Source organism: Macrobrachium nipponense, chromosome 14 (assembly GCF_015104395.2).
Source record: "Macrobrachium nipponense isolate FS-2020 chromosome 14, ASM1510439v2, whole genome shotgun sequence".
NCBI lineage: Eukaryota > Metazoa > Arthropoda > Malacostraca > Decapoda > Palaemonidae > Macrobrachium > Macrobrachium nipponense.
In genome coordinates this window covers 5276807-5294521 of record NC_087207.1, presented here as the reverse complement: position 1 = coordinate 5294521, position 17715 = coordinate 5276807, and the positions used below count along the sequence as shown (strand labels likewise).

The 17715-nt window shown below is 43.0% G+C and overlaps 2 protein-coding genes across 5 annotated transcripts in view; one reads left to right on the top strand and one right to left on the bottom strand.

The window, feature by feature from the left end:
- Positions 1-17715, top strand: part of LOC135226352 (uncharacterized) — a 111504-nt gene that overhangs the window by 61165 nt on the left and 32624 nt on the right. The window lies entirely within an intron of this gene.
- The window catches only part of LOC135226350 (DNA-(apurinic or apyrimidinic site) endonuclease 2-like), a 37055-nt gene continuing 19356 nt past the window's right edge, over positions 17-17715 (bottom strand). Inside the window, 5 exon segments of the mRNA XM_064265787.1 lie at positions 17-869; positions 871-1872; positions 5194-5412; positions 6283-6410; positions 7002-7075. Of these exon segments, the coding sequence (XP_064121857.1) occupies positions 714-869; positions 871-1872; positions 5194-5412; positions 6283-6410; positions 7002-7075 (1579 nt within the window). The 3' untranslated portion in view covers positions 17-713.

The window sequence follows — 17715 nt, the reverse complement described above, 5'->3', positions numbered from 1 at the left end:
GAAGATATGGAATTGAAAGGTATAAATGAGAACGAGGCACAAGACAGAAATCGATGGAGACGACTCATCGTAATGGCAACCCCATATAAAAATGGGTTTTAAGCTAGGAAGAAGAAGATACAATATAATTTTTACTTTCTTCTTTATGATACCTGTGTTCATCACTTCCGGGTATGTATTCTAATTGTCTTGAACCACCAATATTATAAACTAAATACTACACTGCTTTAATGCATGCTCTCAGTCAATACCCTATCAAAATACTAGTTAATTACATACAATCATTGCATTAACAGAACATACACCACTTTCTCAAATTAGGCTTGTTCTTTAAGTTTTATATTTCAACTCAGTGATCTAGTACACTATCTGACAATGTATTCTTATGATAAAAATAACAATACATAATGCATAAATGATTGTTTGAGACATACACAGTTTATATACATAATAGGTATTTGAATTCACACATCCACCAAACTGACTGGTTTTGAAGCAAGGCATTTCATTCCATACTACACTTCTTACACAGTAAGAAAATATTTGTAATGGCCAAGTTTACCTGAACTTGTCTCCTTGAATTTTCTTGACAATGATTTCACAGCTGCCATGCTAAAGTGATAAACTGCATTTTATTAATTAGTAAAAATTGTATCCAAATTAATACAGGCATCCAACTTTGAGATTTCCCAAGATAATTTGGTGACTATGTACTATTTTTTTCCCACCCACTGGAAGAAATTACACTGAGCATTAGGATCTCCCTCTCGCCCTGCTCCTCTGGCACATGCATAAAACTGTTTGTTCATATTTGGTCCCTTCTTTTTGACTGTTCGTACAACAGTTGGCTCCTGGTGACCAGGGCACAGGTGGTGGGTTTTTGGGTCCCTTCATCATAAATCCCCACCCTGATTTTTGAGGTGATCTTTTTTCTAGTGAGTTGTTGCCTTTTTCTTGTTCATTTTGGATTGATATGGAGTCATCACAAATTTTGTTTACTCTCTCAAGAGACTCCTTGTCACTGGGTTTCAAACAATGTTCAATCCTGCTGTAAGATGAGACACTTCTATTGATTGCATTTTGAAAGCATGACTTATTTTCCTTTAATTTAGCCTCATCCTTGGATACCACTTTGCTTTCTTCTGCATCCTTAGGCTTTACAGTGAAATAGGAATTCAGCTTACTTTGCTTTTTGTTTGATGTGGGTTTACTTTTGGACTCGCTAATCTTTCTCTTGTTCCCACAAGAGAGCTGGCTGACTCGGTCATCAGCTTTTATAGCAGGAATTGTAGCTACAGACTCAAAATAAGATGACAACTTCTGTTGGTTACCTTTAAATTCTGGAAAGAACTTTGTGCACAGATCTGGAAGTTTAGATGAATTAATTACTTCTCCTTTGACTCTTAGTACTACTGGACAGTGATCACTACCCATTACATCTTGCAATATAGCACTTTCTTCAACAAAAGGCAATAAACTTTCATCACAAAATATGTAGTCAATCCTTGTTCCATAATTAGAGGACCTGGCATTAGTAAAGGTATTCCAACAAGTGAATGCATCCCGTTTATTAGGATAAAAGTAACGAAAAGTATCAACTACATGAAAATCACTGGCAGACTCAAGGAGATATTCATCAGCATGGACATCCTCCCCATATGCACTATCATCTAGTGGAATGCCATTTTGCTCTGTAACAAATTCAGAGTCAGAAATCTTAGGGCCTTGTGGCTGCTGTGCCTTTTTGAACAAGGTATTGCTTGTCTCATTTGCTGAATTTCTTTCATCGTCAGTGCTCTTGGTATTTTCTTCTTTATGTATGGGAATGAGGAACTTGTCCAAATAACGCCTATCAAGACGGAGCTCAAAGTCCTGAAAATATATGAAGAAGATGTCTTTACTTAAAAAAACAGATGGTTTATTGAATTACCTTGGTTTACCATATTTAATAACTTTTCAAACAAAAATAATGTAATAATTACACAAATCCATGCTTGGATTCCACAAATGGTAATTAAATTTAGTATCAATATAATTAAAATAAATGCATTGGTCTGCCTAATAACAATTCAAGTTGAAGTGCAATGTCTTAGATACCAAGGAAGGATTTGCTACAATTTTTATATTTATATACAGTAATATATAAAACCCAAACAAAACTTTTTAAAAACTTAGGCGTATTGGCAATTTATGATATCCCTACTACCTTAAAATATATGATTTTTAAAACAAAATATATTTCTTTTAGAACAAAACTAACACTTTACATTTGCCTTACTGCACATTTTCAAAATCATCCATCCAAAGTTATTAATTTGCATTAGCCTGAATAGCTATTTAGGTGGGGACTTCTTGTGTGTCCCTAGATGATAGTCACAGGCATGTGAAGCCATAAGAACTCTTGAAGATAGCATTACCAGCACCAAAACGTTTTCTTCTTCAATTCAATCACGACCCAAAAGCACAGAAGTTCTGGTGCTGATAAAAGTGTTACCAAGAGGCAAAAGAAAGTGAAGATCTTGCAATAAAAGTTTAAGTTGGTTGACCCTCTACATACCATGGACAAATGTACTGAGGATGCCTGCCATTATGGAATCAGTGTTAACTGTACAGTTGTTCCTAAAGCTTCACCAGGAAGAGCAAAAACACTTCATCAAGAACAAAATCTTTCTCATATGTGAAAAATGCCATTTTTCTGTGGGTGCAGGATTACTATAAAAAAGGCATCCAAAAGTACTTTAATATGATTAGCAAAGGAAAGGCCACATCTTTATATGAATCCATATAGCCCGCAGAAGGGAAGGATCTAGCTCTATAGAATTCAAAGCCCACAAAGATTGGTTGGTTAATTCATGAAATAGTTTGGACTAAAAAATGTAGAGATTACATGAGAAGCAGGTTCTGCCAGCCAAAAGGCAGCTTGGGAGTTTCTAAAAACCATAAAGAAATTTATAAGGAAAAATGGACAGCTTTCTGAAGTAGGCCTTCAGAGACAATGAAACCACTCTGATCTAAAAAAAAAAAAAAAGCCAAATAAGACATTTCTTAGTCAAGAGGAGCATCAAGTACCAAGTTTTAAGACAGAAAAGGTTTGACATTAATATTTTCTGATAACACTAGCAAGTTTATGATCAAGGTAGCCTTGATTTATCTTCTAATCCCAGAACCTTGAAGTGAAAAGATAGACCCCAACTCCCAGTCTTTTGGAAGAATAACAAGAAGATATGAACTACCAAAACACCATAACACTATTCACAAAAAATGATAAGATTTCTTGCCATTGAAGATTCGCCCTTTGCTACCCAGAATACTATGAATTCAACACAGCAGGTGTCAGTCAACTTGCCACCCAACACAGTATCTCTCATACAAACTCTAGACCAGAGGGTATAAGGATGTTCAGGGCTTAATACACTCAATACTCTATGGAGAGAATTGTTCTGGCTATAAAAGATGATCTCTAAAGAAAACAAAATGAAGACACAGAAAGTTTTATAACTACTGATCCAATAAATATAACGGAAAAATCCATAACAAATCTACAGGCTATGACAACCTCATGCTGGAAAATCTTCAACAATAAATTCATCACAGAGCCTATCACAGAAATAACAAGAAAGACTAAGGCAAAGAGAGCGGGTGAAGAAGGATTTTTCAAGATATAGAACTACAGGAAATACAAGAATTAATCTATACCATTCCTACTGAGTTAAAGAAAGTGAGTGATGGAGCTAACCCTAACAGATGCCATGCAAGAAGAATCAGTACCAAAAAATAAGTCTACTTTATAAAATATCACAGAAGTATTGTGTGAGTTCAATGCTTTCATAGCCTAATTTTACAACATTGGCCTGTTGATAATGTATGGCTTGAAAGTCAAGGAAATGAGAAATGAAGCAACTTCACCTTATAAATAAATTTTTAAAGAACTAAAAAAGCAAAATACTCAGACAGAAACTGATGTCACAGGTTCCTGAGTCTCTGGCTTTAGTGCTTCTAGTACCCTGTTTCAAGTTCCAATCTTTCAAGCTCCTGTGTTCTACATTACATTTGTAAGGCTCCTGTATCTCTGCCTTTGTATCCAAGAGTAAGAATTTGTCAAATTACGTCGTGGAATATCTGTTGTGCTTTAAAGGTCCCATGGACAGATTCTCTAATTTGCTGTTATCCCACATCAAGGATCAACAACTGCCTCCTTCAAATTCTCTTTTAAGGAAAAGTTGGTAAAATCTTCAAATTTGATTAACTTCTGTGGTTTCATAAAAAGAACAAAAAGCTCATCCCAAGGAAAGGGGTTAAAGCTCTATAATATAAAACTGATGAACACAATGTACACATTGATTATAACTCGATACATTTATCACAACATTATTAAACAAAACAGAAATAAATAAAAAACAGTCAAGGTAATATTACATAACTATTTCCAGTTACCAAAATCTGCAAATACAACATGATACATAAATTGTAAACTATACTTTGGACCATGAACAACAAGCATTACTAACTTTGACAAAAAACTAGCACACAGCACTTTATGCCAAGTTAGTCAAAAGAACTAATAATTTATTTTAGTCATAAATAACCTGAAAGAACAAAAATGAACTGATAAAAAAAATACGTTTATCAATAATAATTTGCCCAGCAAGAGAAAAAGTGAAATGTTTTAAAGACAGTGGTTCTTCACTTGCATTAATGCTACTTCTCTCTCAGTATCTAATATATTTAATAAGAAATGCATATCCTAATCAAAATGACTATCACAAGAATATTATCCACAAAGGTATAACAATACCTCCTGGATCACAATGGCTACAGCAACATGTAAGGGTGTGTTCACACTGCAGTAAAACATGAATCATAAACACACACCAGCCACTTATTGCAAAGACATCCCATACAGCTTAAAAACTTCAGTGACATACTGGTAGCAATAACCCATGTTTCATACGGTTATCCTGCATTACCCAAAGATTTGCTCTCTACTTACAGTTGTCAACTTGTTTTCAACCAGTTTGTAATATCCTGTGGTACGTTTTGAGCATGTGTTTAAGAAGTGTTTTACTGTAGTGTGGATGCATCTTCAGGGGACTTACTCTATTGAATTATACTTGAAAACATTCAATATAGTGGGTAGCACAATATAGGTAAAATAAGAGAGGCTAGTAGTATTATGCATGAACACAACTCTACCTCAATATCATCTGGATCACAGTGATCAATCCTCTTGTGAGATGTATTTATATCGCCAACTATAATAACATGGCAACCCGTTGAATAAATAGCTGCTGCTCGCTGTCTTAACAATTCATAAAAGCGTAACTTATACGCTCTTCGTTCTGGCTTTTCGGGATCCACTCTTGGACAATAAACATTTATTACCGCTACAGCTGAGAACATACTGCTGTTACCCTGAATTAAAATAAAAATCACTCAGACATGTTTTCCAATTTCATTACATAATATGGACTAACAAGATGTAAATTTTATCCAATCACGTTATTACATCAGTAGTAATTTTTCTTATAAAAAATTTAGTTGAATAAGCATTAGTAAAATACACAGAAAATGTTCAGGGCAAATTGCATTTTTCCTATGTATGCAAACCAGAGCCTTTTTTACTTAGGCATATTCTTCAATGCCAGCTGGATTTGGCCATAGAAATTTTGTAATGAAGTTAAATGATGGTTAAAAAATGAGTTTGAGGAGAAACACACTAAATGACCAACAAACTACTTTTTCCTTCAATTGGCATCATGGACAGTGGAATGGTGGGAGTTGGAAATAGGATCAAATGCTATGGCTTGCATACCAACAAAAAATACAAATCATGCATCTTAAAAATATCATTTGTTCCAATAGGTGAACAAGCATTGCCTTTCATGTAAGAGTCTTCTTCCTTAGCTGGGAGTTTATTTTCTCAATTGACTGGTGGAGTTTATTTTCTCAATTGACTGGTAAGCTGCAACCCACTTACAAACATAGAGTTCCCAGTCATGATCATGAGCAGTGGAGCAATGACTCCTCAACCTCCTATCTGGTTTGTGAGTGCAGCTAGGGGTTGAAGGAAAGCTACAAGCACCTTTAACAATTACTATAATGCACAAAGTGAGGTGAACTGACTGCACAAACCCCCAGGGTGCATCTTAATAATTATATTAAAGCATTTCCCAATTAGACTTTGCCTCATATCAACACAAAAACTGTAAAAGGGGTTCCATTCATAGAAGGAATTCTTTTTCGGTAAAAATCTGTCACTCCAACCAATTTAACATTTAATACCTTTATGGAATGCTGCGTGATAATGGCTCGTCCTTCACTGTCCAAATTTCTTAATTCTTCCTCAGTCCAATGCCCAGCAAGTGATTCAGGAGTCCCCCCTTTATCCAGTAAATTTCCTCCATATAAACCTGTAAAAAACATTAGCTGATGAATTAAAATTTACTATCAAAATAACAAGATTGCTTAAAAGCTCTTTGAGTATAGAGTAAGATCATTGTAATTTTTTCTAGATATACAAATTCATGTCCTTTATAAGGATTACATATGACGAAAGTTGGTTGTTGAACTTGGTAACAAGGTAGTTAACTAGTGGCAGAAAAGTAAGGGATGGGAGAATAACTCAACTACAGGATCACTTTTTCCTTTAACAGGGTTGCTCAGTGGTGGGATTATACTCACACTTCAGGTTTATATTATTAGGAAAATACAAAATATCCATCATTTGCAATTTTTTCTTACAAATACAAACCACCTTTTACCTGAAGCCACACTACATAGGTGAGAAATATTTTCTAATGAACATTGCTGATGTTGCTGTCCTGCATTATCAGCTCCCTGGTCATATACTATGTGAACAGGGAAGTATGACTCTTGTAACACTTGTACAGCCTGGCATGCATGATGTGCCAAAGTATGGCTACTACAAAAACAGAAGAACTTTGACTTTGTGTGTGGGATAGGAAGATAAGCTCAAAATACCAGCATCTATGTACTATTACCTGAAAGACCTTCCTGAGCATAAACTGGAGTAGCTTCCTTTAAGCAAAATGTAGCAACACCAGAATACCCACTCCTGAAAAAATAAAAAGTAAATATTTCTTTCTTAAGAAATAAGTTTCACAAAAAGGGTCACATCCAACCACATGTTTAGCAATACTGTACTAAAATGATATTGTCATGTTACAATAAAGTTTTATACATACTTACCTGACAGATATATACGATTAATAGCCCACCCAGCCTCCCCGCAGGAGACAGGTGGAAGAGAAGAATTCTGATTAGAAAACGGGGATGGTTCCTAGTCCTGCCACCCAGGGCAGGGCGGTAGATCACCTGACCTACCTGTAGCGTGTGCCGCGAAATTTGAAATTCTGTCGGAGACGACGGAGTCTATAGCTAAGTATATATCTGTCAGGTAAGTATGTATAAAACTTTATTGTAACATGACAATATCATTTTTATACATTCAACTTCCCTGCCAGATATATACTTAGCTGATTAGCACCCATTGGTGGTGGGTAAGAGACAGCTAACTACTTAAATTACGACAGGGTAAACAACATATGTTGTAGGTATTTATAAACCTTGGTTCCTACCTTATTAGGCTGAAGACTTCGCGGCTACTGCCTTGGAGTCTGCTTAGCCTCAAGAGCCTCAGCGAGATAATGATCTATGGCTAAAGAGTTCTTGTGGGTCTGCCAATGGGGTCTTATCCACTTACTCGGCAGAGCCTAAAGGCCTTTGTCATTGGGTGCTATTCCACTAACATGACAATACACCTTGTTCAAGGAGCACAAAACCGATCCCGATCACCTGATCCTAACATCCATGTTAGTTCTAAGATTGTAAGGAGTTATCCCCGAACTCCTCAAACCAACCAAAAAACTCGAAACATAATTACACTTTCATTACAAAATATACAAAAAAAAATTTTGTACTCCCCTACTAGTCATACATACCCTTGATCCCCTACCAGCAATGACACTCTGCTCCCGTGCGACAGTAGTGAGCTTGCTACTAGAAACCAACAGCATATATGACAAGAGGGTTTATGTACGATAAAAACACAAAATTAAGGATCAGTCTTTGCTCCAAGACCCAGTACTGTATCTGCTGATACAAAAGGACCTAGCGAGAAGCACTTCTCATAGGTCACTCTCACGTCCTTCAGATAATGAGATGCAAACACTGAATTGCACCTCCAATATGTAGTCTCAATGATATTCTTCAGAGACATATTCTTTTGGAACGCCAAAGACGTTGCTTACTGCTCTTACTTCATGCGTCTTGACCTTTAGAAGACCGAAGGATTCCTCCGAGCAGTTCTTGTGAGCGTCCGTAATAACGCTTCTCACAAAGAAAGCCAAGGCGTTCTTGGACATGAGTCGTTTGGGGTTCTTCACTGCACACCAAAGACCTTGTTGACAAGCTCCCATCTGCCTCTTCCTCTCTAAATAGTATTTAAGAGCTCTCACTGGACAGAGAGATCTCTCTATCTCTCTGCCTACCAGGTTAGATAGGCCTTTTACCTCAAAACTTCTGGGCCAAGGCTTTGATGGGTTTTCGTTCTTTGCCAGAAACATTGTCTGGAAGAACAGATAGCAGCATCTCCTTTGAACCCCACCGTGGAATCCAGAGCGTGTAATTCGCTCGTCCTCTTGGTGCTGTAGCGAGAGCCACCAGGAACAAGCATTTCCTAGTGACGTCGCGGAAGGACGCGAGATGTAAAGGTTCGAATTTATCCGATGAGAGGAATTTCAGGACCACGTCTAGATTCCAACTAGGTGTTCTAGGAGTAGCTGCTTTCGAAGTCTCAAAAGATCTAATTAGATCGTGTAGATCCTTGTCGTTAGCAATGTCCAGGCCTCGATTCCTGAATACTGAAGACAGCATGCTTCGGTATCCTTTTATTGTCGAGACAGATAGGTGTGATTCCTCTCTCAGAAAGAGGAGGAAATCGGCAATATTCACTATAGAGGTACTGGAGGAGGACAGCTTCTGACCCTTACACCACCTCCTAAAGACTTCCCACTTCGACTGGTATACTCTTCTCGTCGAAGCTCTGCGGGCTCTAGCGATAGAGCCCGCAGCCTTGCGAGAAAAGCCTCTCGCTCTGACAAGTCTTTCGATAGTCGAAAGGCAGTCAGAGCGAGACCTGGGAAGGTTGTGGGATGAAACCTCTCGAAGTGGGGTTGTTGTCTGAGTAGATCGTGTCTGTTTGGAAGCAATCTGGGGAAGTCCACTATCCACTCCAGTACCTCCGTGAACCATTCCTGGGCTGGCCAAAATGGGGCTATGAGTATCAACTTCGTGCTCTTCGAAGCTACGAACTTCCTGAGCACTTCCCCCAGGATTTTGAACGGGGGAAAGGCGTAAGCGTCCACACCCGACCAATCCATGAGAAACGCGTCTATTGCGAAGGCTCTCGGATCTTCTACTAGAGAGCAAAAGGTCTCTATTCTTTTGGAGAGGAACGTCGCAAACAGGTCTATGTGAGGTCTCCCCCACAGGGACCAAAGACTTCGACACACTTCTTCGTGAAGAGTCCATTCTGTGGGAAGGACCTGGTTTCTCCTGCTCAGTCTGTCCGCTCTCACATTCTTGATCCCTTGCACAAACCTTGTGAGGAGAGTTATGCCTCTTTCTTCCGTCCAGGTTAACAGGTGTCTTGTCAACTGATAGAGGGAGAAAGAGTGCGTGCCTCCTTGCTTGCGTATGTAAGCCAGAGCCGTGGTGTTGTCTGAGTTTATCTGTATCACCCCGTCTCTGACTATCTGTTCGAAGAACTTTAAGGCTAGGTGTATGGCCACAAGTTCCTTGCAATTGATGTGCCAGGACACCTGTTCCTTTGTCCAGGTGCCTGACACCTCCCTTGCTCCCAGCGTCGCTCCCCATCCCGACTCCGAAGCGTCGGTAAACAACACTTGGTCTGGGTTCTGCAGGGCAAGCGATACGCCTTCGTTCTTTTGAAGCTGAGGGATCCACCACTTCATATGATCTTTTACTTCTTGTGGAAGTTGGAAGACGTCCGAGAGTTGACCCGTCTTCCAACTCCACACCTCTTTGAGGAAAAACTGAAGAGGGCGGAGGTGAAGTCTCCCTAGCGAGAAGAACTTTTCCAATGAGGACAGGGTCCCTAGAAGGCTCAGGTAATCCCTCGCTGAGCTGTTCTTTCTTTCTAAGAAGCTCGAGATTCTCGACAAACCTCGAGCGATTCTTTCTCGCGAAGGAATATACCCGAAAACCCCGAGAATCCATCTGAATCCCCAGATAGACCAAGTTCTGGCTGGGATCAGTTGTGACTTCTCGAGGTTGACGAGCAACCCTAGCAAATCTATCATATTCCTTGTTACTTCTAAGTCCTCCAAGCACTGACTCTTCGACTTGACCCTGATCAGCCAGTCGTCCAAGTAGAGGGAGATGTTTATCCCCTCTAGGTGAAGCCATCTTGCTACATTCGCCATCAGGTTGGTGAATACTTGTGGGGCTGTAGACAGTCCGAAGCACAGAGCCCTGAACTGAAAGATCTTGTCTCCTATCACAAAGCGAAGATATTTCTTTGACAAATGGTGAATGGGAACGTGGAAATAGGCGTCTTGCAGTCCAGAGAGACCATCCAATCTCCTGGGCGAAGCGCCGACATTACAGAGGCGGACGTTTCCATACGAAACAAACTTCTTTTTTCTGTACGAAGCGATTCAGACGCGCTTTACGTCCAGAACTGGCCTCCACCCCCCCGATGCCTTTGGTACTAGAAAAAGGCGATTGTAAAATCCCGGGGAGTGTGGATCCTGCACAAGTTCGATGGCCTCTTTTCCCCACATTTGCTCCACCATTTGAAGGAGAGTCTTTCGCATTAACGGGTCTCTGTACTTCGCTGACAGTTCCCGAGGCGTAGATGTTAGGGGCGGGCTGTCGTCGAAGGGGATTACATATCCCTTCTTCAGAACCGACACTGACCAAAGGTCGGCTCCCCTTTGTGCCCATACTCCTGCAAAGTTCAGGAGTCTGGCGCCCACTGGTGCTTGGAGGAGCAACAAGTCACTTAGATTTCTTGAAGGGCCTAAATGAAGACCTTCCTCTCTTTTCAGAGCTCTTCTTTCTGGCAGGGGGACGAGCCGCTGCACCTCCACGAAAGGGCTGCTGAGTAGGACGAGATTCCTTCTTAACCGTCGCCACTACCGGTTCGTCCTTTTCTTTGGGACGTTTGCGTAAGTAGGTCTTGTGTCGCCTCTCAGTTAGTGAGCGAGATATATCCTTGACTAACTGAGAAGGAAACAGATGATCTGATAGAGGGGCGAACAGTAAGGCAGTCCTCTGGCTCGGAGAAACTCCTTTCGATAAAAGGGAACCATACACTGATCTCTTTTTCAGGAGACCAGCACCAAAAAGTGAAGCCACTTCACCCGAACCGTCCTGTACTGCCTTGTCCATGCAGGACAGGACGCTATGGAGAATTTCTGGGTTCTTCAGAAACTCCGGATCCTTAGATTTGTTGGCCAGAACTCCGAGTGACCAATCCAGAAAGTTGAACACCTCTAAAGTGACAAAAAGTCCCTTTAGAAAGTGGTTCAACTCTGAAGTGCTCCACGTCGCTCTGACCGATCCTAAGGAGTGACGTCTAGAGGCCTCCACTAAATTGGTAAAGTCGGCATCTGCAGAGGCAGGTAGAGAAAGACCATAGTCTCTCCTGTCCCATACCAAATACCTCTCTTCCCATGCAATCTGGAAGGAGGCATGCAGAATACCGTCTTTCCTAACTCCTTCTTCTTGTCCATCCAAGAATCTAAAGAATGGAGCGCCTTCTTCATTGATATCGCAGGCTTCATTTTCAAGAAGGCCGACGATTTAGCCGTAGCTGAGCTCGAAAAGAGCGAACGAGGAGAAGGAGGAGCCGCAGGACTAAGAGAATCTCCAAACTCTTGTAGGAGTAATGAGGCCAAGACTTTGTAACTAGAAAGTCCCTCATTAGCAGGAGGTTCGTCGTCAGACAACTCGTCTAACCCTCGATCAGACGAAGGAGAAAGTTCACGTTTTGAGGGAGAGTCCTTCCAAGACCTCCTATGTTCTGAAGGAGAGGAGCTCCTATTTGGCGAAGAGTCATAACCTCCAGGAACGAGTCCCCGACTCTTGACTCCTGGCTCTTGACTCTTGCCTCCTGACTCCTGCCTCCTGGCTCCTGACTCCTGCCTCCTGACTCCTGCCTCCTGACTCCTGACTCCTGCCTCCTGACTCCGGACTCCTGCCTCCTGACTCCGGACTCCTGGCTCCTGCCTCCTGACTCCTGCCTCCTGGCTCCTGGCTCCTGCCTCTTGGCTCCTGCCTCTTGCCTCCTGGCTCTTGCCTCCTGGCTCTTGCCTCTTGCCTGGATGCCTCCACACTCTTGGCTCTGGGCTCTTGCCTCCTGGTTGACTCCTACTCATGGCTCTTGGCTCCTGCCTCCTGAGTGACTCCTCACTCCTGGCCGGTGCCAGACGTCTGATTGTTTCATCCAGGTTCGTACCGGAAACCTCACCTCTCGGGTAGGAGTATCGATCCTGGAGGTAGATACCTCCATACGTCTGGAGGATCTTTTAATAGGAAGGGAAGTGTCTTTCCTTCTAGGAGGCTCCTTTGACAGGACTCCTACAAACGACGAAATCTGTTCCTGCATCGCCATCATGAACCTCTTAGTAGCCTCCTCTTTATCCTCTTCGGGAGGAGGGGAAGGAGGAGGGGAGGAGTCCATAGCCTCCACCTCCTGCCTCCTTCTCACTCTGGTTGAAAGAATGGCTCTTCTTGCCTTCTTAACTCCCGATGGAGACTCCTCAGGGAAGTTTTCAGGGCTCGAGTCAATAGTCGGCGCCCTCCAACTCCTCTTGAGAGGCCGAGATCGATCGGAATCTCTCCAATCACGTCTCGGTGATGAAGATCCCGACGACGAGAAACACTTACTTAGGACGCTTTTACAATAGCGGTCCTTGGCAGTCTGGGGTGTCACAGAAACCGCCGAAGGGACACCTGATCGGTGGGGATTCTCCACAACCTCCTTTCGGCTTTCGACATTCCCTTCCTCCTCTGGGCATGTGAGCTTGGAAGAGGTCTAGACCTAGGAGCGTTGCTGAGCCGACCAGATGCCCCCTCCACTACACTGGGGACACTCATATCACTGTCCACTGACAAATCACTAGCCTTACCTTGTATGGCAGCCATTTTGTTTTCCATCACTTTGAAGGCTGCTTTTAGATCTGCAAGTTCTTTCTTTGCTGGATCTACAGGTTCTGCAATAGGAGAAGGGGCTGCAATGGAAGGAGAAGGTAGCAATACTTACCCTTGGGGAAGATCCCAAGCTTGGAATTAGTTCAGATCTAGAACTACTTAAACTTCTATGAGAAGCCTTCCTCACTCTTTCTCTTTCTAACTTTTTAAATAATTAGTTAGATTCTTCCATTCGTTCTCACTCAAGTTCTCACATTCTTTACAAGTATTAGTAAAAGAACATTCATACTCCCTGCACCTCTTGCATACCGTGTGAGGGTCTACCGAAGCTTTCGGCAACCTCACCTTACAGCCTACATTCACACAATGTCTCACAACCATACCAGAGTCAGACATATTTAAAGAAAAAATCCAAAATCAAGTCCACAAAACAGTCCACAAAAGCGTTACTATGCCAATCCAACAATCCAGATACGTCACCAAAAGTCGGTCAAGAAGATCAATTGCAGTGAAAAAAGAAAAACCAATCGAGAGGAAACCAACAACAATGTTGATGGTCCGGCGACAGAAGAATTCTGATTAGAAAACGGGGATGGTTCCTAGTCCTGCCACCCAGGGCAGGGCGGTAGATCACCTGACCTACCTGTAGCGTGTGCCGCGAAATTTGAAATTCTGTCAGAGACGACGGAGTCTATAGCTAAGTATATATCTGGCAGGGAAGTTGAATGTATAAAAATATTAATTTCAATAAAAAAATGACAATTTGTCCAAAATTGCATTTTTCCTAACTATACAAACCTGAGGTCCTTTTACAATAGGAAGGTAACTAGCGGCAGCTGGACGGTCGTAAGCTTCGAACAAGGGAGTTCGGTAGTTAACTGCTTGTCCGACAGTCGCCGCGCGACTGGGAGGTGAAGAATCACTTTTGCTTTAGGCCCAGGCAAAAAACGCAGAGTGAGGGGTGACATGAGGTGGGACTATGTGTAAAAGGACCTCAGGTTTGTATAGTTAGGAAAAATGCAATTTTGGACAAATTGTCATTTGTTCCAACACGGGATACAAACCTTTCGGTCCTTTTACAATAGGAAGACTCACTTCTTGGTGGGAGGAATCTGAGTCTTTTGTGAACAGACTGGTGTTCGCCCAACCTTGGATTGCCTCCCTGGTCGTTAGAGCGAGGGAGGGATCCTAGCCTCTGTCCGATTGATCGGGGTGTGCACCGCAGGATCAATGGTCAGACCTCTATACTCAAGTAATAAGAGAGAGGCAAGCATATCTCTTAAAACTAGCAAGCAAGAACTTGTTCCTGTTTGCAAGGGGCAACATGAAGTTATGAGTTTGTCTCTTGTTGGCTTCCACTCTCCCCCCCCTTGTTGGGGGAAGTGGTGGATATTCACTCCTATCCCTAGTGAAAGGGATAGGATGGGGCTCGGTCGAGTAGCTTACCTGCATCTCACCCTTCCAGCAGGGTGACGACCGTGTCCCTCTGCCCACAGGTAGAGGGGAGAAAAAGATGGGAAAGAGGAGCCAGTTACACACACTCAATCACTCATCCATTCTACAGTCACACCAGGAATTGATGCTGTTCGGCCTACTAGGGTCTGGGTTAGCTACACAACGTGTTGAGCCGCCACCACGGGTCCTAAGGTACCAGTGTCCAAGGACCTGTGGGCTATATCCTAAAGGTCGAAGGAGGTGCATGTGGTCTGGTTGGACCAGACCCCTGCCTTCAGTACCTACACCACGGAGAAGTTCTTGCGGAACGCGAGGGAAGAACCAATATCTCTGACTTTGTGGGCTCTCGGACGAAGTGTACGGATGTCGTCGCTACCATCAGCCTCGTATGCCCTCCTGATCACCTCACGCAGTCAAAAAGAAAGTGTGTTCCTGTATACTTCTTTCTTGGTCATCCCGGTGCTAACGAAGAGGCATCAACACTCAGACCTGAGGTGTCAAGTTTTCTTCAGACAGTGCCGTTGCGCCCTCACAGGACAAAGCAGCATCTCCTTCGCATCGAAGGCAGTGAAATCCATTAGGGAGGGGATTGTGAAGGACTCGAACTAATCGGCAGGGACCGAAGGGTTCTGAGTCTTCGCTATGAAGTTCGGTACGAAATCGAGCCTCACAGATCCCCATCCCCTGGATGCTTGACTTCGCAGGAAAAGTCATGCAGCTCCCTGAGAGGAAAAGAAGGGAAAAGTCGCTATGACCTATCCGTCTTCTCGACTTCGGTGATGTCCAGTACCCATACTGGTCTATCCGTCTGCAGCGAAGTCTGCAGCGAAATGTCTTGCATTCTCCTATCCCATTGCAGCGAAGTTTCTTCTTCTCGGTAGTGGATAGGACACCGATACTCCATGGTGGGTGTCAATGGTATGGGTACTAGGACAAGCTATTAGGACGAAGTAATGATTGATCTGGAACAACCGAACTAAGTCCACAGCGTAGATCGTAACTGACTCGGGCGCTCTGACAGCTGCCGACTGACTGCGTTAGGTAGTGAGGCAAGTTGTCCAAGCATCCGAGCAAGTCATGTGACCTTCGCCTTTAAAGGGTTATGCCGAGAGACCATACAAATCGTCTATTTGTTTGCCACCGATGCCGGACAGCTAGGTGATGATTCTCTTAAGGCATGTGCCCAACAGGCGAAAGTCAATTGCCTTCTAGGGACCAAGGTCCCTGATGGCAAGACACTCTCATAGTAGTTGAATCTCAGCTAGGGAGAAACAACACTATGTGTCGTTGAAGACGAAGGTGGAAGGTTAGTGCAACCTATGTCTTCACAGCCGAATCGAGAGAAGGATTCTCAAGATTCTGAACCTGTGCTTACCAAGGACTGAAAACGCTAAACCGCTATTTCATTGCTGTCCGGTGAGGAGTCATAGTTGCAATGAAAGCGGGGCGTTTTTCAGTAAAGAAAACACAGGGAGTACTGCCTGAAGAACTGCTTCTCATGGGCTGATCATTTGGAAGTAGAGCTGGCAGGTCGGGGAGCAGGCGATGTCTTCCGTATGCATCTGTTAATTCGGGGTGAACAATGAACAATTGCACACCTACGAATAGGAGATATTTTGAAGACAAACTCAGATGTCTGAAGAAATCATTCCGCATTATCGCAGTGCGATGCAGCGGGAGACTAGTACAGACTTCTGTTACCGTGCCGTAAACAGAAAGATGAAAGAGTCCAAGAGATATCTCTGTTGAAAATTCTCGCAATGTCCAAGGCGATGCAGTAGATGGTCATTCATGTATGCGAGAATCCCCGTTAATCAGAGACCTAAGTCCGTGATTGTTGGGCAGAGATATGGTTCGGTAGTCAATCATTGTAGGGGAGAGAGACATAAACCGACCGTGCATCTCGGAGAACCAGCTGGTACTGGGCTGCCATAGGCAGTCCAATACACAGTTAGCTCTCGCTCACTCGTCATCCTGAGTTGCCAGATAATCCATTCCACGAAGGAATGCGTTCGGCCAGAACCATCGAGCGTAAAAAAATATGCTCGAGCAATTATATTTAAAAGAAACGGACTTCGGTAAATACAAAAGCTGAGGTTGGTGTTGTCGTGACAATACCATAAGTATCTTAAAATCGAAACTGGTAACTCCTGGGAGGTTGCAGGGAGTCCCGAGTAGCAGTTCAATTAGGATACTAGTCGTCTCGGTCACAACCCGTAGAATTAACTACGGTATGCGCCTACACCCTGGACAATTCAACTGCTTAACAGAATCATGTCGCGAGGGTAATATACGTAGTATATTTGTAGGTTTCTGTACAACGACCTCCATCCTAAATTCTTTTCCTTCGAGGAATGAGAATAAGGATTGGAAATCGACACCCTTCGTTCTCTAGTCAAGGAGAGTGAAGGAGAAGTCTTCCCCGAAGGAAAGCTTCAATGGTGAACAGAATACTGAAGACGATAGTTCAAGCCAAACTGGATGTTCCCGTCCGTTCTTCTCTATTCCAGGGTTGGTCGCCTACTGTGAGATATTCTTCCTTCAGCAGCAGTGCTTCTTCCAAACGCTAGAAATTCCAGGAATTCGAGCATTCGGCGAGGTTCCCGATTATCGTAGTAACAATTATCGGGGATTCTCGTCTAGCCCACTCTGGACCGTGGTTTCGCCTAAGTGTTTGGAGATCGTAAAAAACTCGAACACTCTGAGAGTGCTAGAAATTCCGCAGAATTCTAAGCACTCAGCGAAACCCCCACCGAATTCGTCAAACGATCATCGGTTGGTGGTCCTCCCGATTCCCATAGAAATCGAGGATGAGGCAGGATCCTTCCTCAACGACGGGGGCTTACGTCAGGTAGGACCCGAAGGTCCCCCCCAGGTAACGCAGTCCCCAACGTGGGATCCTACAGAGAACTCTCTGCAGGATCCCTCCCCTTTCCCTCGTAGCCGTAAGGAGAGAAGGAATGGGGGAGGAATTGGATACTCGCTCGCCTTCTCAGCGGAACTAGCAGTTGGAGAAGAGAGTAGGAGCAGCCATCAACCTGCGGCGATGGCCTCTCAAAT